This window comes from Melozone crissalis, unplaced genomic scaffold, assembly GCF_028551555.1.
Source record: "Melozone crissalis strain CALT ecotype California unplaced genomic scaffold, PUWL_Pcris_2 ptg000004l_1, whole genome shotgun sequence".
NCBI lineage: Eukaryota > Metazoa > Chordata > Aves > Passeriformes > Passerellidae > Melozone > Melozone crissalis.
This window is the reverse complement of record NW_026535782.1, coordinates 36,962,835-36,989,054: the sequence shown is the minus strand read 5'-3', so window position 1 is coordinate 36,989,054 and position 26,220 is coordinate 36,962,835. Positions and strand designations below refer to the sequence as shown.

General features: G+C 41.7%; 2 protein-coding genes across 6 annotated transcripts in view; one reads left to right on the top strand and one right to left on the bottom strand.

Moving 5' to 3' along the window:
- CDK17 (cyclin dependent kinase 17) overlaps positions 1–5,969 on the top strand; it is a 91,759-nt gene extending 85,790 nt beyond the window's left edge. For all 4 annotated transcript variants that reach the window (XM_054272086.1, XM_054272067.1, XM_054272094.1 and 1 more), the window contains 5 exons: positions 38–143; positions 923–965; positions 1,830–1,920; positions 2,149–2,226; positions 2,646–5,969. In XM_054272086.1, coding sequence (XP_054128061.1) covers positions 38–143; positions 923–965; positions 1,830–1,920; positions 2,149–2,226; positions 2,646–2,683 — 356 coding nt within the window. In that variant the 3' untranslated portion in view covers positions 2,684–5,969. The remainder of the gene's footprint in view (positions 1–37; positions 144–922; positions 966–1,829; positions 1,921–2,148; positions 2,227–2,645) is intronic.
- Positions 5,970–8,564: 2,595 nt separating this feature from the next.
- ELK3 (ETS transcription factor ELK3) overlaps positions 8,565–26,220 on the bottom strand; it is a 37,357-nt gene continuing 19,701 nt past the window's right edge. The window contains exons 3-5 of one of the 2 annotated variants that reach the window (XM_054272106.1): positions 19,495–20,280; positions 14,191–14,313; positions 8,565–11,589 (exon numbers count right to left, since the gene is read on the bottom strand). In XM_054272106.1, coding sequence (XP_054128081.1) covers positions 11,491–11,589; positions 14,191–14,313; positions 19,495–20,280 — 1,008 coding nt within the window. In that variant the 3' untranslated portion in view covers positions 8,565–11,490. The remainder of the gene's footprint in view (positions 11,590–14,190; positions 14,314–19,494; positions 20,281–26,220) is intronic. The other variant, XM_054272115.1, reaches the window with a different exon arrangement.

The window sequence follows — 26,220 nt, the reverse complement described above, 5'->3', positions numbered from 1 at the left end:
TTTTTTAAGTTGAATTTGTTACTGCTTCTAAATGCAGGAACTCCATGTCAGGAAACATGGCCAGGCATTTCTTCCAGTGATGAATTTAGAAACTACAACTTTCCTAAGTATAAACCACAACCTCTCATCAACCATGCACCAAGGTACTTTGTGTTTTATTAATAGAAAATATGCATCCCTGTGGCTTTGCATATTCCTAAGTGGGAATGCATTTCTGAGTACAATCTGCCACTCAATGGTGTAAAACTGTTCATCAGTTGTGTTAGTGTGGGCAGATGATAATGCAAAGCAGAACCTGGTACTATGGGATTACTTCCTCTGATATCATTCTGGGTACCACAGCTTCCTAATGAGCTGTGGAATGATAAACTCTGATAAATAATGTCTCCAGAGCCAGAGAATTCACACAGCATTTCCTAAAGATCACAGATTCTCTTCTGGTTATATACTGGACCCAGGCCATTTGTTAAAATGGTTTTCTTGAGCAGTTTCTTGTAATCATTTTAAAACCATAATGAGGAAGATGAAGGGTCAGTGCAGTCATTATAAATAAACTTAATAACAAAGATATTAATTGTCTACCTTGAAGAAGATCTAATATTGTATCCCTCTAGTAAATAAGTAGTATTAATCTTAAAGGAAATATTAAAAATATTTAAATAAATTATTGAGGTCAGTCTAGTAAATGACGATCCAAACTAAGGATTTGGGTGTCCCCAGTGTTTTCCAAATAGTCCTGTTCTGAGATATTATTATGTATTCACATTAACATCAATAAATGTTGTTTAGGTGAAAGCATTTCCATGTTTAGAAATAATTTTCAGGTTTGATATCATTTAATTAAGTCAGTTCCTCTGCAGTTTTACTTTTGTAAATACAATTCAATAACTGTTTTAACTTTTAAAAATATCTTTATTTTTAGGCTAGACACGGAAGGAATTGAATTGATAGCGAAGTTCCTTCAAGTAAGATATGTTTTGTCGCTTTACTTTATAAAAGTGCAAGTTTCAAGTTCTAATATATTACACACAAAACATATTAGAAGTCAAAGCATTTAGCTCTGTCTCAAAGTGGAATGTGTAGCTGAGTCTGTAGTGGATGACAGATGTGAGAAGTCTGTAGTGTGAGAATTAAAAAACTGATGCTTGCTTTTTTTTTTCTCCCAGAACTGATTTCTTTTCTTACTACCTTTCGTAAAAATAAAATTATTCTGTATTAGCCCTGAAAAAACTAAATCTCTTGTGAAATGCAGTATTAAACCAGAACTTTTAAATATAAATGCTAGATTTCTTTAATGATTAACTGAGCTTAGTACTAGAGAAGGAGTTAGTAAGGTGTAATATTACTCCTTGATGTTGCAGCTGTATTCAAAAGCTGAGTGGTATGTAGGTTTAGTCTTTGCATCTGTATTAAAAATGAGTGGAAGCAAGATGGAAGGCCAACTCCTGCATCTTTGAGTAGATGCAGCACTGTAACTTATTTGTGTGCGGCTTTTTAAACATTTGCATCCTTGCCTAGAATTGCACAGATGCCAAGGAGGAGGAACCTAATCATTGTACCATCTATAAATAAAGATTAGGTGTAGTTTTAACCTGTATCCATTTGCAGAAATTATTTTTACTATTTTAGCAATCTTGTTACGTGTTGCCAGTACAGATTCTGATAAACCATTTGGTAGTCATGTGTGAAAAGAAAGTAATGAAAAAATTGTCCTGGTGAATTATGGGAAATGTTGAGCAGCTAGAACTCTTTCTCCCTTTGATGAAATCACTTGATTAAATAAGATTTTTAATGGAAACCAACACACTTGTTTGCTTTTATATTAATAGTATGAATCAAAGAAGAGAATTTCAGCAGAAGAGGCCATGAAACATGCATACTTCAGAAGTCTTGGAACAAGAATACACACTCTGCCTGAAAGTAAGAGGAGTCGTAAAGTAGCAGAATATTGTTAAGATAGTGCATTAAAGCTAAGTATGTTGTGAAAGGAAAAACCCTCTAAAGTATTAAAACATCTGATATCTAGTAGCTTAAATATTTGTGAATTGGAATTTTTTTAATCTAAACTATATAATTAAGAATATAATTTTGGTCAATAAAACATAGTTTTACATTTGTATATGAATTAACTTCTTTGTTACATTCCAGGTGTTTCAATATTCAGTCTAAAAGAGATTCAATTGCAAAAAGACCCTGGCTTTCGAAATTCCACTTACCCAGAGACCGGTATGGAAAGCTTTATATTTTCTCATGCTTGCTAAAAGAATGCTGTGCCAGAGGCATTTGGAGTTGAAAAATGCTTTGTTAAATCGGTTTGTGTAAATATACTGAAAAATAAAATCCAGAATGATTTACTGAGATTCCTGTAGAGACACATAAGCTACGTGCACAGTAAGGTGTGAGTTTTACTAGGGGTGGGCAGAGACTGTGAGGGTGAGAACATTTTGGAGTTTCAAACCAGTACTGTATGGGGGTTAGAGGTGGCAAAGTGAAAAACCAATGCAGTGAGTTCAGTTAAAAGAAAGATGCTGAAGCTGAGTGAAGCACCAGGGTTGCTGCCTTGAAGAAGGATGAAGATCTGGATAATTTAATAATCCATTGTGCAAATGCTTCGGTTTCTTACCATGGTCCGTGTTGTGTTGCAGGACATGGGAAGAACAGAAGGCAGAGCATGCTTTTCTAAAGGGGGCAGTGCAGAGTCAAGCCCAAGCCTATCCTGTCAATCAAGGACTCGGATCCAAAGGCAGTGCTTTCTGTTGGTGGACTTGGAATCGCAGTTTGTCTACACTGTCCTCTTAACAGTGGAGTCTTTTTATTTCCAACCTGCAAATTATGTTTTTATATTTGTTGTCACAGTGTGACAATTTTTTGTACAGTTGGTTTTAAGGTCTCCTCTGCCACTAGAGCCAGTAGGTTACAGCTGTTGATGTAACTGTAGCTGCAATTTTTGTGCAGGACTGAGAAACACAGTGCATTATTTATTGCGGAATCATTGCTGCTAAATAACTACTGTCTGTATAGTTAACACAACAGTTCCATGCCTGAAGAAGTTGCAATGGCTTTATGATATGTGAATGCATCTGTTTCTCTTGATAAAATGTTCTACTGCTGCGGGGTTTTTTTGTATTTCTTAAACTGCAGTGTTTCCTGGAATGTAAACATAGCTTTGCTTGGCTGTAGGTGAGCCATCTTTAATGCTCTAAGTTCTTGGCACTTAATTCCTTATTTAACATTGGACGTATGTGTTGAAATAGTTGAAAAATTATAATGCATATTATGTTTTTGAAAAGCACATGGTGTGAAGGTTGATTCAAACAAGTGAAAAGTAACTTTGATTTGCTCTCAGATCCTGTGTTAGTTATTGATAAATTAAGAGCATGGAGGCTGGACGTTTTGTCAGGCTTACTCCAGCATAACATATTTGCACATTGTTGTGCATATGGGGCCTGCAGAAACAATTACTTTTTTACCTTGTTTTTAACTTAGAAATACAAATAGTAAAAGGACAATTCATATATGTTGGACCCTGGCTTACTTTTCATTACAGAGGAACAGGACAACTAATTACACAAACATGGGAATAATGGCACACTTTTCCCACTTTGTTCCTCTCCCATTTGTGCATTATTCACTTGAAATCAACTGGAAAGATGCAAGTTTGTACTTGAGAAGAACTCACTATGCTACAGAGCTTTTACAATGGGAACTTAGAGAGTTTTTCAGATCTTAGATGTTACCTGTTTTCCAGAGATAGTAAACATATTACTACTATGCTTATGCATCTCAGTGAGTATCATAAGTACACCCTTGGTGATGGTTACAGTATTTTTAAGCATTTGTGTTCACCTTTATGAACCTATTTGTTTAGTGCATCTTAAAGAGACTGTAAATCTTTATTGGTATATTTTGAAATGGTCATGTAAATCTTTGGCTGGTATATCATGAAAATAGTCATAGGTAACTTAATTTTTCCTGACATTCACTGTAAAACGTTCAGGGGTCCTACCATTTCTGTTCAGGAAATCTTGTAGTTTATTGTTATTTAACAGTATTAAGTGAATTTTTGTATATTTCATTTTAACTTTATTTGTGAATAGTGATTGTGGCATGTTTGGGGGTGTTTTATTAATATTTCATTGATGCTAGTAAATTTGAGTTGGGATTTTTTTTTTTTTAATTTTATTTTCTGGAAGAGAGAAATTCATGTGTAACGGTGACTATTGGACCACTACTGCTTTTCAGCATTTGTAAACCGGTTTTACGTTAAATCTTGTAGACCTAACAAACTGCTGTTATTTCTAACTGACCGACCTGTATTAATATTGTACTTTTGAAAGTATAAATATTATGTGGAATTCTTTGGTTTTGTTTTGAAATTTATAATAACAAAAGCCCTGTGTTGTTAAAAATACAGACTAAGTGAACTTGCGGTTCTTGGGGCATTGTTGGCAGCGTTTAGCGAGGTCCGTGTGTTGTGGGAGCCCCCAGGGTCACCTTTGGCTGCTCCTTTAGTTCCTTCAGGGCAGTGGCAGGGGCAGTGGCGTGGCTCATCCGTGGCTGAGGCTGCTCAGGACCTTCTCAGTGTTGTGTCCCTGCTGGTGAGCCAGCCCTGCGTGTCACCGGCCTGGGAGCATCACCTGAGGCTCGGACGCGCGCGGGGCTCCCCTGATCCCAGTGCGAGCGCTATGGCTGTGGCAGAGGCACAGTTGGCACTGATGCAAAACCTTGTCCTGAAATAGTTGTTATATATATTTTTATAGTTGCTATGGATCTGATCTAGATTTTATACCTATGAACTTTGTAGGAAATAAGTTGTAGACGTGACAGTGTTGAAGAAAGAAGTGTCAGAAAAACATCTTTTTTTACAGAAGTAGTGAAGATAGACTAAATGTTCACTGTGGATAAATGTGTGATTTAGCATTTCTAGAACAGTAATACTTCATAGGTCATAAAAGAACAAGTAATAATGTGACACTAATGAGTAAAGGACTTAAAGGTTTACCTGGTAAAATGAAGTGCATTAATAAACTTAGAAAGGGGTCAGCCGCAGCTAACAAAAGGATGTTCCATTTTAAGTAGGAATTCAGCTTTTTTGTTACAGATGAAAAGATCTTCCATAAAATTAAAACAGTCTGTTTATAAAGAAATTTTTTCTAAGTACCTGCAAGTGAATCTGTGTTCTTCATTAGGAGGTAGCTTTAAAGAACATATTTAAGAAACTTGCCATCTGTTGTCAAGCCAGTTTGGGGCTTTTTAAAATTGTCTGTTACTGAAATTCCTGCATCAGCAGAGACAGTTCTGGGGCAGTTGCCTGTTTGGGGCAGTAGTCAGCAAGTCTGAAGTCGCTGGGCATCTCTGACATTCTTTCTATGGAATTCTGTGCTCTGCCTCCTGTCTGGCAGAGTCAGGTGCTACGGACTTGGTTTCACTGTCCCCAAAAACTTAGGAGTGTTGGCCTTTTTGGGAGAAGGCCTCAAGAGTGTCAAAAACCAAGCAGAGAGTTGCTAAAAATGGATGACTTTCAGTGTTTGGTGTGACCACCTTTGCTTGACAATGAGTGATCAGTTAATGAGAAATGGCCTGCATGTCGTGGCTGATTTTAGGTAGTTGTTTTTAGGAGATAACTGGTGTGTCCCACCTAGGCCAGGGTAGGGCTGGCCAGGTGTGGGTGTAGGTGTGTGTCAGAGTCAGGTGGGCTGGAAGCCAGGACAGAGGCAGGTGCTGGTGGTATGGCTGCATTCTCGTGCAGGTGAAGGTTGAAGGGGAGAGAGGGTGGGTGGAGGATGGGGATTGACAGGACAGGGTGGGAGATGGAAGGGGCAAACCAACAGCTCAGCAATGCTCTAGTGGAACGTGCTTCTCAACATGGCTGTGTTATTTTTGTGCTGCTTTACCACAGCATTAAGTAGCCAGAGTGTATCCCTGAATTGGGCAATAAAAGTTAAAATAAACAATTATTAAACAATCAACATACTTTGTATTTGCAAATCATTTGAAAAACTGCAAAGTAGCATTCTTTGGGCTGCTTGCTTGTTGTTTGTGCATGAGTTTTTCAGTGTAATAAAGGTACATTTTTTTCTGTTCTGCAATGTTAAAATGGAATTAAGGTTAAGAATACATTCTGTTATTGAGGACAAAATATATGAAAGGTATGTAGTAAATATCTGCAGGCTAAGTATTATAAACCCAGGAAATACTCAGAATTAAGGTCAGACTTTAAAGAAATCCAAACAAATCAGGGTATAGAAATACAGAGCTACAGCACATGATGATGCTGAAGAGAAATCAGAACTTGCCTTGTCTGTGACATGATCATTTTGTCTGATGAGCAGAGTTGAAGTAATTCATGCACCTTTTTAGCATATTTCAGTACCTTATTTACCTTCAGAAATTTTGTCTTTAAAACAAATGTAACATCTCTGTGAAGTGCCTTTATTTTGGGAAGGAACTTGAATGCTTACTTTATGCAGTTTGGGGGTTTTTATATTTGCAGAGATTGGGCTGTTAAAGATTTCATGCTCTCACTTGACATTTGTGTACATCCATGTATGTCACCAGTATCCATGTCATACCAATGCAGGAGACTGGCAAGGTAACAAGTACAATTATGAAAGGAAGTATGTAGCAGTTGAAACATTGTAGGTAAGCTCTGACTGTACAGGTGGGATGATCCTGAAAAGTATAAAAGCCAAGCAGGTACATGGGCTTTGGAATTTCTACCGTGCACCTTCTTTCATGACGTGGAGTTCAGCTGCACAAAAATCATAGTCCCGTTCTCGGCCATAGTGGGAACCTGTTTTCACAACTGGGATTAGAGTTCATATATTCTATATTGGTTTTTTTAATCTCTTGTATGTGACTTTTACTGGGCAGTCCCTCTCTAAGTAACTGAGTAAAATTGATGTCAGAATCAATTCAAGATTTCTGACATCAATTGATGTCAGAAAATTCATGTCAGAAAACGTGAACAGTTTCCGATCATTTTTACATGTTTTCTAAAATCCCTTCACTCCAAGTTCTGTGACTTTAGAGCAAAGTTAAACTTTGAATGCACACATACACACATGCTACTGTGGTAAAGAACTGCTTAATTTATTGTGCTGGCTGCATCCTTCAAGCTCACTCAAGAAGCAGGCCTGCCTGAGTGCATCACTTTTACGGTCCTTCTAATGAAATATGAGTCTTACTTGGCTCAGATGCTCTGCCTTGAAATATATTTTTCCCCAGAGAGCTGTGAAGTTCCTTCATTTGTTGCAGCGGGATCTTTCTGCTGATGGAATTACCATGACTGTGGATTGCTAACCAGGGAAAATGCTCTTCCCTGTCTCTTCTCCAACGTGCTCCTGTAGAGCGCCTCCCTCCAGGCCTTGCTTGGTAGCATCTGTGCTGTCACCTGCCCCTCCTCTTTCACACCCTGAGCTTGTTTGTTCAAAGACTCTTTTTTCCTTTCTTTGCTGTCTTGTTATTTGATTTGCAGGAGGGGGTAGCCGGCCTGGAGCCATGTTAGGAATTACTAAGTTTACATTTATGCATTTGCACTTCTTGGAGAGTGAATGTGAACTGATGGGAATCTTCCACAAAAGAACTCCAGCACATCCTAGAATCCTCTCTCCTAGAATGCTTTCTTCAAATACCAGCCCCTACCCAAGGCAGGCCATGATGCTGATTGCTCCAGAGTCCTTGCTTGAGGTTCATTCTGCCTTCTTCATTTAAATAAATTCATACTGCTTCTCACTCGTGCTGTCAGTCTCTTTGCCCTCAAGAAATAGGTTTCTACTCCATCTGTGCAGAGGACTCACACATTAATGAGTAAGAGCAGTTACAGTTCGGGGCTAAAACGGATTTTAAAAGGTGTAGTCTTCTGACTTTGGAGGGTTATGCTTAAACCTGAGGCCTGTGTTTGTTTATCCTGCAGGATATACAGACAGTCTGAAGATCAGAAGGGAATAGAAATGCCCTTACATAAAAGACTACCTGTACTTACTGTGCCTTTCCTAAATTCATTTGGATGTCATGATGGCTTCTGAAGATGTTTCCCATAGGCACGAGATCACACAGCTTTTTAATGCAGAGGGTTGTTCTGTTAAAATTAACCCTATAATCTTGTTGGAAAGGACCAACTTCCCTTTAAACAGAAACATTATTGACAGTTCTTCACTTCTTTGGTAGCTATTTCCAGATGGGGAATGAGCCTGTCTGATGAGACCAGTTTTAGTCAGACAAAACAAATCATTCTTTCTTGACATCATGAATGTGTGTCAGATCTTTTGATATAGTTTATCACCTATCACTCTTTCCCCCACCTTGAAAGTTTTCTTTAGAACTGAAGCTGCTTACATGTGCCAGGGCCACAGGTGTGCACAAGTTCTTGGCAAAGCTGCCCTGTAGCTGTGGCCCTCCTGGAGGCTAACTTGCTTTCCTGAAGTAACAAGGTGCAGGTAAGCCAAACATGCCCTAATTGTGCACCCACCCTGTTTTATATATATGCATATACTGTACCTATACCCAGGTAACTGGGAACTTCTTCTGTATTGCTGAAGCACGAATAAATTGCAAATCTTGTAATAAATCCCCTGATTATGATCAAATTGCAATTACTACCAAGAATACTGAAAAGATAATAACTCCCATTTTTTTCCCCAGGATTGTTGGCTTGGAGCTCTCCCTGCCACAGAAATATTGACACTTCCACAGTATTTATTTAAAAACATTTATTTGATTTTTCTCTACAGTTAAAAAGACGCCTGTTAATAAAATTCAGTAGATTACCAATAGAATATTTTCTTCAAAGCATAAGGCATAACAGTCAAGTGTTTCATATAAGTGTTAGACTTGAGGGGCTGGACTCTATTTGTATAAATACTTCCCAATAGCAAAAGCCTTTGTTCCACGTTCCTGACTGATTTAGAAGGCAGATTTTGACAGCCTATTTTTTTTCAGCTGAAAAGACAACTAGCAGAAAATGTGTTCTCTTGCTATTTTTATTCTCTCAAAGATGAGAAGACAGCACTTCTTCCCACTTTCTGTCTTCCATTGTTTTATTGGATTCTCTCAGATCCTTTCCAGTAATGTTTTGAAATAGGATTTTGTCCCAGAATTTTTGTTCTCTGCGATCTTTAAAAAAAGTACAAAATCATTTAAGGGCTGGAAGATGGGAGGGGAGTTCTGAGTGTGTTGAGCCTTTTGAGAAGAAAAAAATCCACCTTATTAATAGTTAAACCTTGGAAGAAATAAAATCATGGGAATGTGGGTATTTCTAAGAATCTCTTCTCTGTCACACACTCCCTCCTCTCATGGTCAGCTGGTTTTTTGCAGTGTAATATTCCATACTAGTATGTCTTCATCTTTTTAAACTCAGAGTGAGAAACACCATCTCAATGTTGGGTTCTCCTGTTAGCTACAGTGGCACATACAAATCAAGTTTCTATGCTGCTGTTCGTGCCTTATAGGTGTAAGTAGATATTCATGAGTTTTTAAAAATGAGGCAGGAGTCAGCTCTTTAGGTGAAATAATTGCCTCTCTGTAACTTGTTGAAAAATATTCCATGTGTCTGGGAGGAATGCATTGGAAGAGAAATGTTCAGTCTGCAAGCCCTTGTGACTTATCTCTACTAACCTTGTCAATCCCATCAGTTAAACACTGCCATTTGTTCCAACCTATTCTGATTTTACTTTGTATCACATTTGCATTCACTCATAAATTTTGCGTAGGTTCATCTTCTCTTTTTGACTCAGTGGGGTGGCACATCTTGAGCTCTTGAAACACTGAGTCGAGCAAATGCCGTCCCAAGTGCTTCATTTGTTCTCCTCATGTCTGGCATTCAATTGCTGTCTTTATCAGCTGCTACCTACGTGGCTACAGCAGGTTTTTATCTCTGCAAGTGGAACTGTTGAGTAGTTTTTGGTTGTGCAACCCAGGAGCCTGAGGGAAATTCCTGCTGTCTTTTGTCAACCACCTCTGCCCCAAAAATGGCTTTTCAACATCAGAACTGCATTAATAAAATGTTTATTTAGCACCTTTCAGGTTGAAGGATCCAAAAGCACTTTACAAATAGCTACACACATCATCACTGAAATGCATCCAAGCAGAAAATCAGCAGACAACTCACTGCATACATTTCAAGAAGAACAGACCCTGGCCAGCTGCTCGGCCAGAAAGCAAAGTTGAGGTTTGAATGACCTGTCACAAACAGGGATCAGATTTGGGGTTGGCTTTTAAGGTCTCATCTGAAAAACCGACACAGTAAAGCTGCATTCAAGCCAATTTCGCCACATCAGGAAACTGAAAATTTGCACCAGCCCTGCCAGGATTAGAGTCTGTGGTGCCAGGGAGTCTGGCCTAATCCTAACCTGACATTTAGATGACTAAACCATCCCCTCAAGGTAGAGGACATACCCAGTAAATTCAAATTGCAAGTATATGGTAACACAGTGCTGTTTTTTCATCCAGAATTCAGCTGTCTATACATAAACATCCCACATGCAGAGTCTCTGCTTCTTTGCAAGCACCAGGCATCAATTTACAGACCTGCAACTTTTCCAGCTTTGGGGGAAGGGGAAATGTGACCTTCAGAGCTTGAGTAGTTGCAATTGTCTTTCCAGGGAAGTTGTAGAAGGCACTTGGCACAGCTGAACAAAGTACCTGGAAGTTATCGGGAATGATCCTCATTCCTTGGGAGGACAAAGATTACCTGCACTCTTTCCAGACACAATGTTGACAGTTCATAAGAAGTCTAGGCCAAATAAATTCTGAGCTCAAATGCTGGAAACGTCTCATGAACATACACAGCCCAGCTCCTCCTTGTTGCAACTTGACAGAAGAACTTGGGCATAAATGTGTAAATGTGGCTTTGTTACTCTGAACTACATCTCCTGGCTGTAACAAGGATTATGTTTTCCACTTCAGCAAAGGAAAATTATAAGGCTATTTTTATACAATTTCAAAGCACTTAATACAAAGTTACATTAATACACTGCATCATATGGCCTATCTGTGGAGAAAATACTGAAATACTAATAGGGCTGTTCAATACTATTTTTTTTTCTTTCAACTTTTTATCTTAATACTAGAAAATATATAAATCATTTACATGACTTTATGCAAAAGAAGGCACAGCCGGTTATAGTTTACACAAGCGCAATGCATAATATGCAGCAAAAGGGATTAAAAAGAAGCTTCACATCCCTAATAGATACATTGTTGCAATCCATTAAGAAAAGTACTTCATCAACAGCAGAAGTGTTCAACACTTGAGAGCTATGATATAAAAAAATTATAATTCATTTAATGCATAACAGATTTATATATACTTTTATATATAAACACTGTTGAAAAATGCTAACATAATAAAAGTAGATTATCCATGTAATGAAAAGTGCAAACCAAAGTAATAAAGGGTTTCACAATGTCCTTCTCATGACACAGGAAAAACTAGCCCATAGGAATGAAGTGTTAAATCCACCAATACATCCTTGGTGTGATGAGGCATCATCAGGATTTCTGAGCATTTGGAGAAAGCAGTATTGGTGAAGAGGCTCTGTCCAGACTGGGGAGTGGCACTGGTATGTGACCATTTAGCAGAGTTGGAAACTGTAAGAGGCCAAAAGGTAAAAATTAGTCCTTATCTGAAAACATTCAGCCCAAGAAGCACCTGGATTTAGCATTAGCAACTGGCTCCAAATGGTTTCAAGAGTTGTGATGCCTATACAATAAGACATCTACCAAATGCCTGCATCAGTCATTAGGGATGCAAGATAGAGGACAAAACCTGAATAATTTGTAAATGCACAAGGATATAAAAACCTGTTATTGGCTATTTTATATATAAAATGTTCACATAATACATTTATCATCACCCTGGAAAAGTGAACACCACAGAGCAATCTTTGCCATCCATTCTGTTTCCAAAGTATTTTTTCAGTTTACACATTATTAATTACAATACATCCCTTTTGTCTTTCTTTTATGCAGGAAAGAGTTTGGCAAAAGGGAAAGTACAGATGTAGTTTTATAGCAGAAAAAGTATACCTGGGATACAAAGTTTGGGGAAGATTACTCTCAAGTAATTACAGTTTCTATGTTCACTCAGAAACTACAAACTAGCTCCACCATTCAGCAGGTGAAGCAGAACATGTCATCATTTATTGTGGAGTCATTTATTGTCACCTGCTGCTTCAGAAGTGCTGTGCACAAACCTTATCCAGTACAGAAGCTGTATATTCCTAGTTCACAACAGCATCGTGACCGCACCTTGACTGCAGGGTGGGTATTGACTAGTTCTTAACATCTGACCTGACAAAAAAATAAAGCAAGTAGGAGGAATAAACTTGCTGCAGCATGAGGCAGGAATTATCCCAGTGGTAGATACTGATCTGGCCTCAAGGCCCAGCTCCATGGGCTGTGCTGCGTTTCTGTTGGCTTGAAGAAGACAGAGCTGAACAACTTCAAGCACCTGGTGTATTTTTACCCCTTATCAGATCAGTCCTTGGACAGCCAACTGTGGTGTAACCACACCCTCCATGTGCATATAATAACGTGCTCCTAACAAGTTTCCTCTTCCACTCAGATGGTGGTTGGTGATTCCTGTCTTCCACCACTCCATGTAAAGCTGGGCTGGGCAGCACGGTGCTGCAGGGCACCATTCTCCTGGTGTGGCCCAAACTGCCTGATGCCTCTGCTTTAACCACACCAAACCTCAGGAAATGCTTCCATCACTTGTGCCAAGAGTCATTAAAACACAGAAACTGATTACAAGCTCTTCCCTGGGTATGCATGGAGCATGGGCTGGCCTGTGAGGCAGCCTGAGGAGAGCTTTACCCTGCCGCCTACACTGGCTGACCCATCGTGGGCCTGGCCAGAATTCAGCTGTGGTTTTTGCTTCCTATTTGCTGTTAAAATAAGGCTTTGTGCTCTACAGCTTGTCATCATGGCATTTGCTTGAATCAAGCATCATTTACAAGGCCCTTTGGGTCTCTCAGCAGGGAAAGCCAAGGCCACCCCTGACTTTCAGTTGCCCCAGGGAATGGCCAACATGTGTCTGTACAAACTCATTCCAGGTCTCAGCCCAGGCACTTCTCAGGTGAAATGTCTGGCTGTTTCTAACCATGTGTGCAAAACCAAGGTCCGGCAGGGACTAATGAGTTTATTGGAAACACAGATAAGGAGCCCTGAGCTCCATGTGCAGCTGGAGGTAGAACGACTGATTATCCCAGTATCTGAGCAGCTCCTTGAGCTGAAGCCCTGGATTTGGGCAGTCAGCCTTCCTGAATGTTCAGAGACTAATACAGGGTCCCTGTCTAGCAGTGACCTTCTCCTCTGTTAGTGCTGGCCCTCCACAGCCCTTGGGGTGTTCATTCCAAGGGTGTCTTTGCACCTTCAGCTGTGCAGATGGCCACTGGGTTCCTTGCCAATCAGCAGATCAACATAATTTCTTCTGTGACTTAATGAATCAGCTGTACTGCAGCAAATATTGCAGCTGGAGCTGCAAATACCATGCCCACTGTCTTCTTCCTGAGCCTCAGACAAATGCTGCAGCTGACTGCTGTGGCCATTGTGGGTTATTTAGTAACTTTTGTATTTACCACATCTCTATAAAACTTTGAGAATTTTACTCTGCCAATACTCAGGAGAGAGTGGACACAATGCTGCCTTTCTGCTGTTACATATGGCAAGGTCATGCCCAGAGGTGTGTCCTTGGTTGAGGACACATGGATAATTGGCAGGAGAACTGGAAATGGACCCTTTGGGCTCAGAAAGCCTTGTCTTTCTGAGTGAGAAATAGCTCATTAGGACAAAAGGATAAACCTACACTCACCTCACTGGGTGAGATCCAAACTGTCTTGGTGTTCCCAAGTCTTTGTTCCAGCCCTCTCCTGGCAGGTCACTGGTCTGCACTCTCTTCCTGCAGCTCTGAGCTGTTACCTGCTCTCTCCAGGGTCCAGCATTTATTTCTCTTTCCTTCACACAATGTATGTGTGCTTTCTGCAGCAGACACTGCCCTGTAGGTTCTGACTGTGCTGCCAAGGACTGGAAGAGGGTACAAGTAAGTAGGCCTCTTTAAAAGTGGTTGTTAATGCCTGTATTTTCTTGATCTGTTTGAAAAGCTCCAGACTGATGTGAAGAGATGTTCCCACAATGTCTCTTCCATATGTGTGCATTTAGCAATGAAACCTGTGCACTGGGAAGGCCTACCTGGAACAGAGTGTTTGGTCCCTGCAGCCTGGCAGGACTCAGAGGAGCAACAGGACTGAGGCTGCTCCAGAAGTGAATGCTGGACAGCAGCGGGCTGGGGGTCAGCAACAATCCACTGGGGGTCTGCAAGACAAAAAGCACACCATGATGCACAGCTCAGAGTTACAGCTCCATGCAGCACTCACCACCCCTAAAGCCTTACACAGCATCTACTGGCTCTATTTTCCAGTGAATTCAGACAAACACATGGTCAGCAGCAGCTGCCCATCCAGCCCTGCATCCTGTCTCTGGATACCTGCACGTTTCACATTCCTACATAGGCAAATTGATTTAATTTCTGTTTGCTTAACAAGATGCACAGTTATTGTTTATTTGAACCACACTCATGCAACTGTGTAACATACAGAATAACACCATGTGTGTCCCAGTGCCTGCCAGCACCACCCAGGCTCCTTCAGAAACAGTAGAACCTTTTGAAGGGCAGCAGTTCCTTGACCTGACTGCAGCTTTTGAGGCATTACTACAGTTGTGTGTGGAGCTGAAAGGGTCACTGCTGGCCTGTGACATTTCCTCCCCTGATGGCACCTCTGTAAAGGAAGATGGTTCAAGAAGCTGGCAATGCATGGGCTGAGCAGGGAGAGACACGTGTATGGACAGCAGAGAGCACAGCTGATTGTTTGAAGAGAACCAAAATGGCAAGAACTTAGAATCCAAGGCTTTTCCCAACTCAGAGGTGCTTCCTTTCAGTGCCACAATGCACAAGAATTGCCCTCAGCATTCTTAAAAGCACAGTTAGAGGGGAGGTAGAGTTAGAGCACATGCAAATCTTTATTCAAATGAAGAATTATGTGAATAATTCTGTATCCAGAATAACTTTTATCATGCCAAAAGAAGAACATGTGACACTTTCGAAAAAAGTATTTGGCATAATGAGTTAATCTCACCAGTAATCTTGATGCCAATTATCAAAATCAGTCCTATTTAGCAAAGCACTTAATGGAATTTGAGTGCACACTTAGCAAGCAAGCAAGTGCTTTGCTATGTCAAACAACTGTCTCAGTGTTCTGCTAAACCGGGGCATCCTTTTGTCCAGAGTTTAAAACACATAAAGAGAAGACAGAAGACAGAGAGTACCTGCATCTCCCTGCAGTAACCAGCAGGTCATGTGTTCTGGTGCTCCCCACCAGGCCAGAAATACAAACTCCCATGCAGGACAGTTGCAGCCAGGGTGTCCCTTAGCAGCTGCTGACACCAGGGCCATCACACCTGCTCTGTGCCAGCCCCGGCAGCCCCAGGCTCACACAGGCACTGCCACAGCCCACTGCATTTGGAGTGCCAGATTCACCCAGCCCAGGGCATCGGCTGCAGTGTCTGGGGCTCAGGGCAGGCACGCGGAACACAGACCTGCTGTGACAGTTCACAACAGGGTCAGGCAGTTCCTTTGGCACCAGCAGGAGAGGTGGGAGAGACAAGGAGCAGCAGGCATTAGTTATCCTGGTGATTCTGAAAGGCTTAATACAAAGACCTTGGCTGCTCTTGAATGGTTTTGCTGAGGAATCTCAGATGAAGTGGGGTTTGTGGAGAAATGTGCAGGGAAAGGACCCTGCCACCTTCACTGTGCTGAAGGTGGATCAAAAACACCAAACCCCATGGAAGAAACCATGTTTGTCCTAAGGAGTAATAAACCTGTGCTAGTAAATCAGCAGGTCACAGAAGTACCAGTCAGGGCTGGGATATATCTGCATGCCAACAAAAGGGGCAAAGAGTGGGTGAAAGCCTGGTATGGAGAAGGCATCAGTCTTGATCTCATTAAGTGACAGCTCTTGTAAAAAAAACCCAAAACAAAACACAAACAAACAAAAAACCAAACAAACAAACAACAAAAACCCCCAAAAAACCACTTAACAAGCAGGCACTTGTCAAGAGTCCTTTACAAACACTCCCTTCCCAGGAGCATGGTGCTTTCATGGGGAAGGAAATCAGCAGCACCAGCAAGAGTCCCTTTCCTGTGCCACATTTCAAGCTGATGCTCCACTGGCAGGCGGCTGCTGGTGGAGATTTAAGAGACTGACAACACACTGAATTAGGTCAGGATAAATACTCAGATCTACTTACAGAAGAGCCTACTAACCTTAAAACCAAAGATATAAGTAGCTAGACCAAACAACATTCAACCAAGGACACAGTACTGTGGCACCTGTACCAAGAAGTCCCGTGGTTAGCCTCCATTCTTTATTTTTTCTCTAAGAAGCTGCAGATATCCAGAATTCAAAGTGCAGTTCTTGAGGGGTCTTGTGAAAATAATGAGGAAGACTTGGAGAAGTTTTTTCCTACCTAGATGCAGCCAAAGCAAGTCTTCAGAGAGACCAGAAAAACTGAGTTGCCCTCCATTCATCTCTGGAAGCACACTGACATGCCTAAAACAGTGCTAAGCAAAGGCTCATATCCTTTGATGAGCAGAGCACTCTGCAAGTCTGCAAGTTCTGCCAGAACCAAGAGCCAGCCAAATGAAGCCTCCAAATCTGTTTAATATTTAATGCAAAAAGAGCACAGGGCATCCCAGGCTTGTTCTCAGTATTGCCTCATCCAAGTATCAAAACCACCAGAGGAAATCTAAGTATAAACAACACCACAGGACAGCCTATCCCTAAATTACATGCAAAAATTGATGTGTCACTTCATTTTCTGCCCACATGCAGCCATGCATCTGGTATTAGATGTGGAACCCATTGGGAAGTTCCTACTTGTGAAACATCAGTGTAATCTAAGCACAGGAACAGTTTAAATAGAAATAATTCATTGCACAGAGAGGATTCTGTCAAGCAATGATGCTCATGCCTCCTGACTTCTGTGACAATGTGTGTAAGTACAATCTTGTCACTTGCAGCTGTTAGAAAGCAGGCAAGTGCTGTCACACATACATTTCTGTTCTAATATTGATTGTGTGTATCATGTGCCCTTTCACAGCATTCCACCTGAGGGTATTCCTCATGACCAGCAGGTACAGTGGAAAGCCATTTGGAGAATCCTCTCAGGCAGCAGGACCTTCTCAGAACATACATCACTCCTGGAGCAGACATCCTGTTCTGCACCTGCCCCTGGCAGCAGGTGTTCACACTGGGATCTGATAAATCAGAGAACATTTGACATATGATGCATGTTCTTCCTTGGATAATGGGATGAACAGCAGATTTTCTGTCTAAATTATGGCTTTAGCTATTCTACATTGTGATATTACAGTTATCTGAACACAGCTGCTATGTAGTTTTCATTTTATATTCACTAGGATGAGTTTTTAGGATGCAGGGTGCTTCTTATCCACACTAGACAAAGAAGGCTAAAGGAGAGAATAAAAGCTATGTTGCTGTATAGCCAAAAGTTTAAATAATTGGACCTGGGAACTACCCTACACAGATGCCACATGCCTCTTCTGTGATAGGACAACCTGCAAGAAAGATTTGTGATGGCTTTAAGTTGGGTAACATTCATCACAGCCTTAGCTATCCCTCCTGCTAAAGCAGTGCCACAATCCTCAACATAATTCCCTTCTACATCTTTCAGGGCAGTAAGTACACCAGTTCACAGGTGCATGGGAAAGTTAAATATTCAAAGAAATAATTACAAAACCAGGAAACAAATCTCTGTTCATCCTGTGGTTTGGGGGCAGCAACAGATAAAAGTGGGTTTGAAATAACTCACACTGTCATTGTGTCTGGTTGGCATCTGATATTGTCAGATTTGCTCCCTGTGAAAAAAATACTGTGGTTACACCACAGTTAGAGGTTGTAAGTTTGTCAATGCATCTCAGTTTTGGTTTGCCACACTTCTGTTCTTCCTGCCAAACACAACTTCACTTAAAGGCTTTGTGATGTCAAAAATGACAGGTGTCAGCTCACAAACTGCTCTTTTTGGTGACACAGCTTTGTATCTTGGTGGCTTACAGGTGTGCCTGAGCTGCACAAACTCACTCTGCAGCCAGCTGACAAGCTCAGGAGAGCAAGTGCTGTGCTGGCAGAGAGCACTTGCCAATGTTGTTATCTTACTGTTGCTATCCTATTTCTAGAGTCCCATACTGTTGTTATCATATTTCTAAAGTCCCATACCTTCTGAGTGGTTTTCTCACACACAGCTCTTCACAGCAATGATGTTCCTGCTTCTTCTTCATAGCTCCTCCAAGGCTCTCCCTGACCCACCAACCCAACCCAACCCAACCCAACCCACCCCCCTTTTATCCCATTTATCTTCATTAGCCACAGCTGCAGCCCATTTAGAACAACTAGGATTGGGGCAAGGCCACTTATACAATACATATATTTTACTAGGACTCCTACTACATGCCAACACTCCCTCCTACCAGCCCTTGTGCCGTGCAGCACACAGTGCTGCCCACATCAAACACCTCCAACACCTTCAAACAGGGAAGAGGGGATGGGATTCTGGATACCATGGGTCTTCTAGGCAGCCTGAAGTGAGTGAGGGCTTGTAACACACCTTGGTCCTCATTTATTTCCTGTCCACTTTGCTGCATTCAATGTCAGTATTTGCATCAACTACTACTTCAGGGCTGGGGATCTTGGGGAATATTCCACATTGGGATAATTTTATTCTTGGATTATTTCTGGTCTAATTTTGAGGTGTAAGAGAAAACTCACCAATGAACATACTGAGTCATATCTATATGACTTTACCCTTTTGCTCTGAACTCTTAGGCTTTTTTCATAGACTAACTTGAAAATGAGAACTCACTGTTGACATTACCACAAATATGTTATTAAATAGAACAAAATAACCTTCTGGTTATTCAGTAGTTCTGTGCTGAAGGGAAGCTCTGGCAAGTACTCTGTGAATCTGTGCATTAAACTGACTTCAGAGCCTGTCTTAGAAACCATTTAATTTGCTCTGTGTTCAGAAATTAGCAAAAAGTTCACATTGCTTGAATGGATTGCAACATCTAGTAGAGAAATCTAACCAAGCATCCCACATGCTCAAGTTGTGACCTACAAAACCCCTGTGGTTTTCTTTTTGGCTTTTTCCTGTTTGTTTTGTAGATCTGGAGGCTGGTTTAAACTGATTAATGGCTGCCCATTTCCTTATTCTTTCAGGCAGTCTGTGAACTGTGATGGATTTCCCACACTCAATTAGGAACAAACTCCAGGAGAAATCTACTTTCCACCCCTTGTTCAGAGCACTGCTGCGTTTCCCTCTTTCCCATTTGTTGGGGTTTTCTCCCACCAGATGGTGACAGACTCACAGAACTGACAGTTGGCCACAAGGAGGGAATGCCTGGAAACAGGCAGGTCTTACCTGTGCAGTGAAGAAAGCTGGAGTCAGGGATCCCGAAGGAAGCGCGGGGCTGTTGAGGGCGATGGAACCGATGTCAGTGCTGGAGAGAATCATAGGTGGGGCAGAGATTTCCAAGCCTTTGGGTTTTTTAGCCTTTGGGGGAAGAGATGGGGATTTGGCCTTGGAGCCTGAGGAGAGGTTCAGAGGCTCAAGGGAATCTGAGTCGTGGCAACTGGAGTCAAGGAAGAAGCTCTTGTGTTCTGTAGGGAGGGGTGAGGTGGGAGACAGAGATGGTGACCTGGAGGAGGATGATGATGGAGATGAAATGCTGGCACTGTTGGGTAGCATTAAGGAAGATATTTTAGCTGAAGAGTTGAGGAAAGCAGAGGCAGCTGCTGTTTCAGAAGTAGAAGGCAACGACACCATGGGCCTCGTAACTTGTTTGTCTGTTTTGTTTGTCACAAATCTGATAACAGTTCGGACTTCTTCCACTGGTGTGTTTCCTTCTGACTTCTCCAGTTTTTCTGTTTTGATGGTCTTGTAAGGGTCTGGCTGGTTCTGCAGAGAGTTGATAGTGAAAGAGGAGTAGAGGCCAGAGTGGATATATTCATTACGGCTTGTGCTTTTCAGTGCTGACAAGCTGTGCTTGTGCTGATCCCTGCTCTCCGGAGGCATCTTACAGTCGCTGTCCTGCAGCAAAAGGCTCTCTCTGCTGATTTCCACAGCATGGGGATCCATTTTTAAAATCTCAGGAAAGGAGACAAACTTGTATACAAACTTTTGTCCGATCACTTTCTTGATGATGTTCTGCAAATACAAAGAAGGTGCTAGAAAGATCAGTGCTTCAGAGGCACTCAGCACTGCACACACAAGGGTGAGGGGCACTGTCCCCTCATAAAGCTATGCAGTCATTTTGTGGGGCTCCAAATGCTGATCACCCTTGGCTTATTCTAATACCTCTCTCTGCTCAGCCAGAGAGTCCAGTCCTGGCTCCTCAGGGTTTCCAACAAAACCACCATCACTTGGTGACAAAGACCTACTGGTGGCCTGTTTCACTTCTGCTTCCCCTGAAGCAGCGTGGGAATATTTTCTTTCCAGTAAAAGCAATTCTGCTGCCTTGTGGATTTGAGCTGTGCTACCACTTGCATTCCACAATAAATGCAAACTCCTTCATTCATGCCACCTAAAACTGACACCAACACCTGAGGATGAAGTACTCTCAGAATGTCTGCAAGGGACAAAACCACCTCAGCCTCCTGGCCCCAGTTATTTACCCTCTGTTCCTTACCACATAAGGAAAGGATTGAGCTAAACTTACAGTGACTGTCTTTCTGCCAATGATCGTGAACTTGTGTCTGTGAAAAATGCAACCCCTTGCATGGGCTGGAAAAGTACTTGTGTCCTGCAATATCCCCTACACCATGTCCAGACCTGCATTAGGCTCAGGATGCTCACTGGTGCAGGCAGAAGGTTTTCATCAGTCTAAACTGACTATGAAAATTAATTATTGAAAAAGTCCCAAACCTCTCAAATGTTTGTAGAACCATTTATTTTTTTTCTTGAAGTGTTCCCTTTATGTAAAGAACTGATTCTTTTGAGACTTTTTATCAGCATCCTGTTGCTAGTCCTAGTGCTCCTCCTGCAAACCCAGGTTGGCTGCCTGCTCTGACACAATTCCCAAGGGTATGTGAGCTCCTCCACGAAGGCACTTTATGGCACAGGCCTGGCTTAGGGGCTGGAACATTTACCACCCTAAGCCAAGTGCTGCAGAACAAAACAAGAAATGTGTCCTGAGATTTCTGTGCTAATTTCTCTCTTCTTGAAACCCCTGGTGGAGAGTTTGTTAAGTTGCCTCTGAAAAACCCTTTCCAAGAGGCTTCCCTTTAGTCCAGCACATCTGCTGCACCTCCAGCTGGTATTCTGCAGACATCTGCTCTGCTGTACATATGGGAATGTAAATATTTACAAATTTCCTAAAAATCTAATTGGTTTATCATTCTACCACAGCTTCTGACACCAATAGTGGAAACATTTGTTAAGCTGACTGAAAATGAAACAGAAAATTAAGGAAAAGGAAAAGAGACATCATCTTTCTCTATATATAGACAACAAGTAGTTCTGGGTGCTTGTACTGCCTGCTCTACACCTTGCTCAGTCACAAAAGCAAAGGATCATTTTGTGAAAGAAGAATCTGCACTTGAGTATCAGAACCTTTGCTATCCTTCAGCTGAGCTACTTCACTCTGTAATTCATCTGTCTGAGTGTCCTGGCATTTCATTCAGGCACCTTCTTGAATACAAAACTAACCCTACAAAAGAATGAATACAAAAGAACCCTGGGATGCAGCTTTGCATCACAGGTCAGAGGCTGTGGCACAAATAGAGAATGTTGTTTCCCAAGGTGATAACAGGGATCTGTAGCAAAGAAAAGAATTAAATTCAACAAGTTCAGACTAAAGGCACAAACTGCCCTCTTCCATGCTGAACTGTACACACATCTACCCACCTGGCAGATGCTGCAGTGTCTTTTTTTTGCCCTCCAGAGGTTCAGGACAAACAAGTAGCCCACAGAATCTCAGACTGCATGAGCTTTCATTCCCATGGTTTTGGGTTTGGCCTAGACTTTTTTTTTCATTGCTAATTAGGTGCAACATTGAATGATTGCATTTTTTCTGCACTCTCAATATTGCATTCTCTTTCCAAAGAGCAAAATCTCCAAACTACTCACATATGAAAAAAAAAACAACCCATCCCAACTGGACTTTTGTTTTCTTTCTTTTATATATATATTTTTTTATATTTATATTTTAATCTAAAATAATGCCTCCCCTCTGCTCCTGGCAACTTTGAATCAAGCACTAGCAACTGAGATTCTCCTTGGAAAATGTGACTCCCAGCAGAACAAGATTAAATGTATTTAAGGATTGCACTTTTACACTGATGCAGGCTTGAAACAGGGGAACATTGCTATAAAAAGCAACTGAACGGACTAGTGAGTTTATACTTCCTTTGTTATTATTAAATACAGTTATATTTTAAGAACATTGCAGTGCTGCTCCTCCAACTCTGTCAGCCTGCAGCAAAGGCCCACTTAACGATGGCTGGAGATTAAAAGATTCAAGTGCAGATCCCTCAAGCACTTTGCAGGCTTCTCTTAAATGTGTAGCCTGAGGAAATCTCCACCAGCATGCAAGAGAAAATAAGGACACAAATTAATGAAGTGCCTCGGAAAGGCACTGACTTTTCCATATTCTTTTGACACATAATTGAAGGTAAAAAGCAGGATATTTTTACCATCACCTCAGTGATCTGTCAGAATAATTCTGAGCTATGACAGTTCAAACCACAGAAGACAGTGACAGGCACCACAACAAGCAGTTTGAAAGGACTAAGAATTGTGCCTTCTTGCATCTGCAGAAGACTAGAGCACTTGCTTGGTAGCAGGACAGTAAGTGTATGTGAACATTTAGCCCTCTTTTGTTGTTGTTCTCTGAATTTTCTATGTAAATTCCCTCATGAACAGGCTCGCAATGAGTGCTAGTGGCTGCTGGCCAGGCCTGCAGGGAGCCAGGGCAGGGCTGCTGGGCCCATGCAGCTGCTGCAGAGAAGAAATGAGCAACCGGGACAAGAGCAGGGGCTCCAGCCCAACAGCTTAAAAAAAAATAAATCTTATCAATAGACAGCACTCTGACACTCAGAGAGAGGGCAGGCAGTAAGGAATGCCCCTCTTCTCTTGGCTTCTTGAACACTACACTTCCCCTCCTCTGCCCCCAGTGTGCAAACCAGTGACTACAGCAAACGTGCCCAGCCCATCCTGTGGAGGTGCCTGGGAAGCTGCAGTGCCTGCTGCCTGCTCCAGCACATCAGCCCTGCTAGGGAGCTCAGTCACACCCCAGCACTTCAGGAACTTGCTTTATGAGCCCTTCCAAAAGCAGCCTCACCGGGGAGCTCTGAATCAGCTGCAGGGATGGCTCTCCTCTGCCCTGTCCTCCACAGAGCAGCTGCTGAGCTGGTTCTCCCTGCAGCTTCAACTAGACTGTCCCGGGGAGGGGTTGTGTCAACTATGCACCACTGAATCCATCATGTGTTTGTGTTTTATTTTTATCAGCTCTGACTCCTGCTGCGTGTTTGAGCCATTTAGAGCAAATGTGGAACTATACTACCAGGGTGACTGAAGCATTTAGTGGCTTGACCCAAACCTGTTAGCTGGCAAGGTTGCTGGCTGCAGGAGCCACTTGGGAGATTGATCTGGGACATGGGATTCACTTCCTAATCAAACTTCAGACTATCTCAGGAGCAGGAAGACCATTTTTCCCTCTTTCCAGGAAGTGACCTATAATCAGGATGCCCAAGATCTCACAATTTATGACAGAAAAACGAACTTGTCTGTAGGTACTAAACATCCCTGGTCAGAAAAGAAGAAAGACCAGAGCTGTAGCTACTGCTCCTACATCCCACTTGGATGTGTTGCAAGTTCCCTGGCTCTAAGAATACTGAGGGGTGCAACACGTGTAGGAGCACAGGTTATGAATCCCTCCCAGAACTCTATACAGGCTGCTTCCAGCTACTGGGACCCCTACCCAGACAGGGGGCTGCTCACACTCCAGTGTCTGAAGTACACATGCTGGCAGAAGGTACCTGAGCAGGATGGTCTGCTCTGGAAAATGGGAGTGTGTCCACATCAGCTTGTGCAGGTAGGCAGATTCTGCTAGCATCACAGGTTATGCAGTAATGCTTTGTACACTGTGTGTGCAGAAGTCAGATTTTGTAACATTTTTGATGCAGGCACAGATGCTACTACCCTGTGCACCTGTACTGACCTTTGGAAGATCAAGGCTCCCATTTAGGTGGATTTCAGTCTTTCTTCCTTCACCTCCAGCTGGAAGATAAAGGCTATTTCTCTGGCTAGCACCTATGACCAGGTTCTCTGATCTCTATGCTGCAGGTCACTGGACATCCCTTTCCTCTCACATCAAACATGAACTGTTTTATGTGTCTTTTTGAGGCAGGTGTTCTTGGGCTTTCTCCTCTACCCATCACCTCTCACTGAGTATCAAATCCTTTACTCCCACCTTTCCATATGGATAGCACTATATAATCATTTATGCCACTTCAGCCAAGCACTTTCTTGACTTCCACAAATCACACTTGGATGAGGTTCCTTCCAGTTTTCTATAAAGGTACTTTCTAATGTCCCTTAAAGTATTTCCTTGTAACATCTCTGACCTGCACCACTACATAATGTATAGTTGGTACTCCAGCACAATCACACTGCTTTTGTTTCATTGTAGGATTCTATTTCCCCTGAGATGTCTTAGAGAAGACCTTCCCAAAAGTAAAACAGTATTATTCATTATCCTGAAGTATATCCTCATTTATATCCTGAAGTTCAGAAAGCACCCAAGCAAGGGACCCAAACCCAAAACAATTCTTTCATGCTTCCACCCACACTTGGACATTAAAAATACAAACTAGTAACCAGGTTATAGGGCTTGACTTGCTATGGGAGGGGAGTGAATGCACTGGCACCTCTGAATCCTGAGAGCACCTGAGAAGCCCTGCATTGCAATGAGCACAAAGCAGCCCATGTTATTTTAATGCTATAAATATTTTAATATTATTTTAATGCTATAAATCATTCTGCCAAGCCATCTAAACAAGTGGGCAGCCAATAACTGAAACTAAAACTGACTGAATACCAGACTGAATAGTACTCACTGAGTAAAGCCCTGGGCTACATACTGTTCAGAGAACATGCAAAAATATTGAATAGCTGCTCATCACAACAGTATGTGACTGTGTAATTAAAGATGCAGCATAACTCATGCAAACATTAGGGTTATCCAGGGAACTGTGATTCTTTTATTTCCTAACTTCTGAGGACTTGATTTCCACATTCCACAACCTCTACATCTTATTAATGTCAATATCAGCACGTAATTTCCTGGATTCACCCTCCTTCCCTCAGAAAAAAAACCTCATGGGAAAAATCACTAGCTTCTCTCTCGTGGTGTCATCGTGAAATATTCATAGGGACGTTCAGTAGCCTTGAAACCCCTGGTGACTTCCAAAAGATATGTGCCATTACAGCTACCATAAAAACAAAATAACTGGGTAACCTGAGGAAAAAAATAAACTTATTAACCCTACTTTTATAGGTATTTTACTTCAAGCTCAAGTGCTCTGTGTGGGAATAGTGCTGAAGCATTTTCTTGCCTGAAAGCATTACAAGGGATTTCTGACTGGCAAAAGTGTGTGACATGGTGGACACAAGCTGTAGGTAGAGTACAGGATGCCTTTCCTCAGTGCTATCTGTCATCTGTGCTGCTGCTCTGTTGAGACAATAGGAGAAATGCATTAAATAAAATAAGAGAGTGGGGGAAGAATTTGGGGAACAAATGAAACAGGAAATGGAGTCTTCAGATTATCTACAAACATTTAGCAACTATAATCATGGCAGCAAATTACAATCAAGACATGCCATACTCTACATTTCCTGGGGTGTTTTTTCTGTGAATTTAACATAAATCTAGCCATCAGCCTCAACAGCATGTCATGCTTGCTTTCAAAGCCAGGCTAAGGAACTTGTCCTAATTGTGTTATTTTTCTCCAGTACTGGAATTAATTTACTTTTAAGTTCAGATGAATCAGATGATGAATTTTAACAAGCCAGTGTTCCCCCCAAGCAAAAGGCAGAGCTCATAAACCCCCACTTATCCAGCAATCAGGTTTTATTTCTCCATGGTGA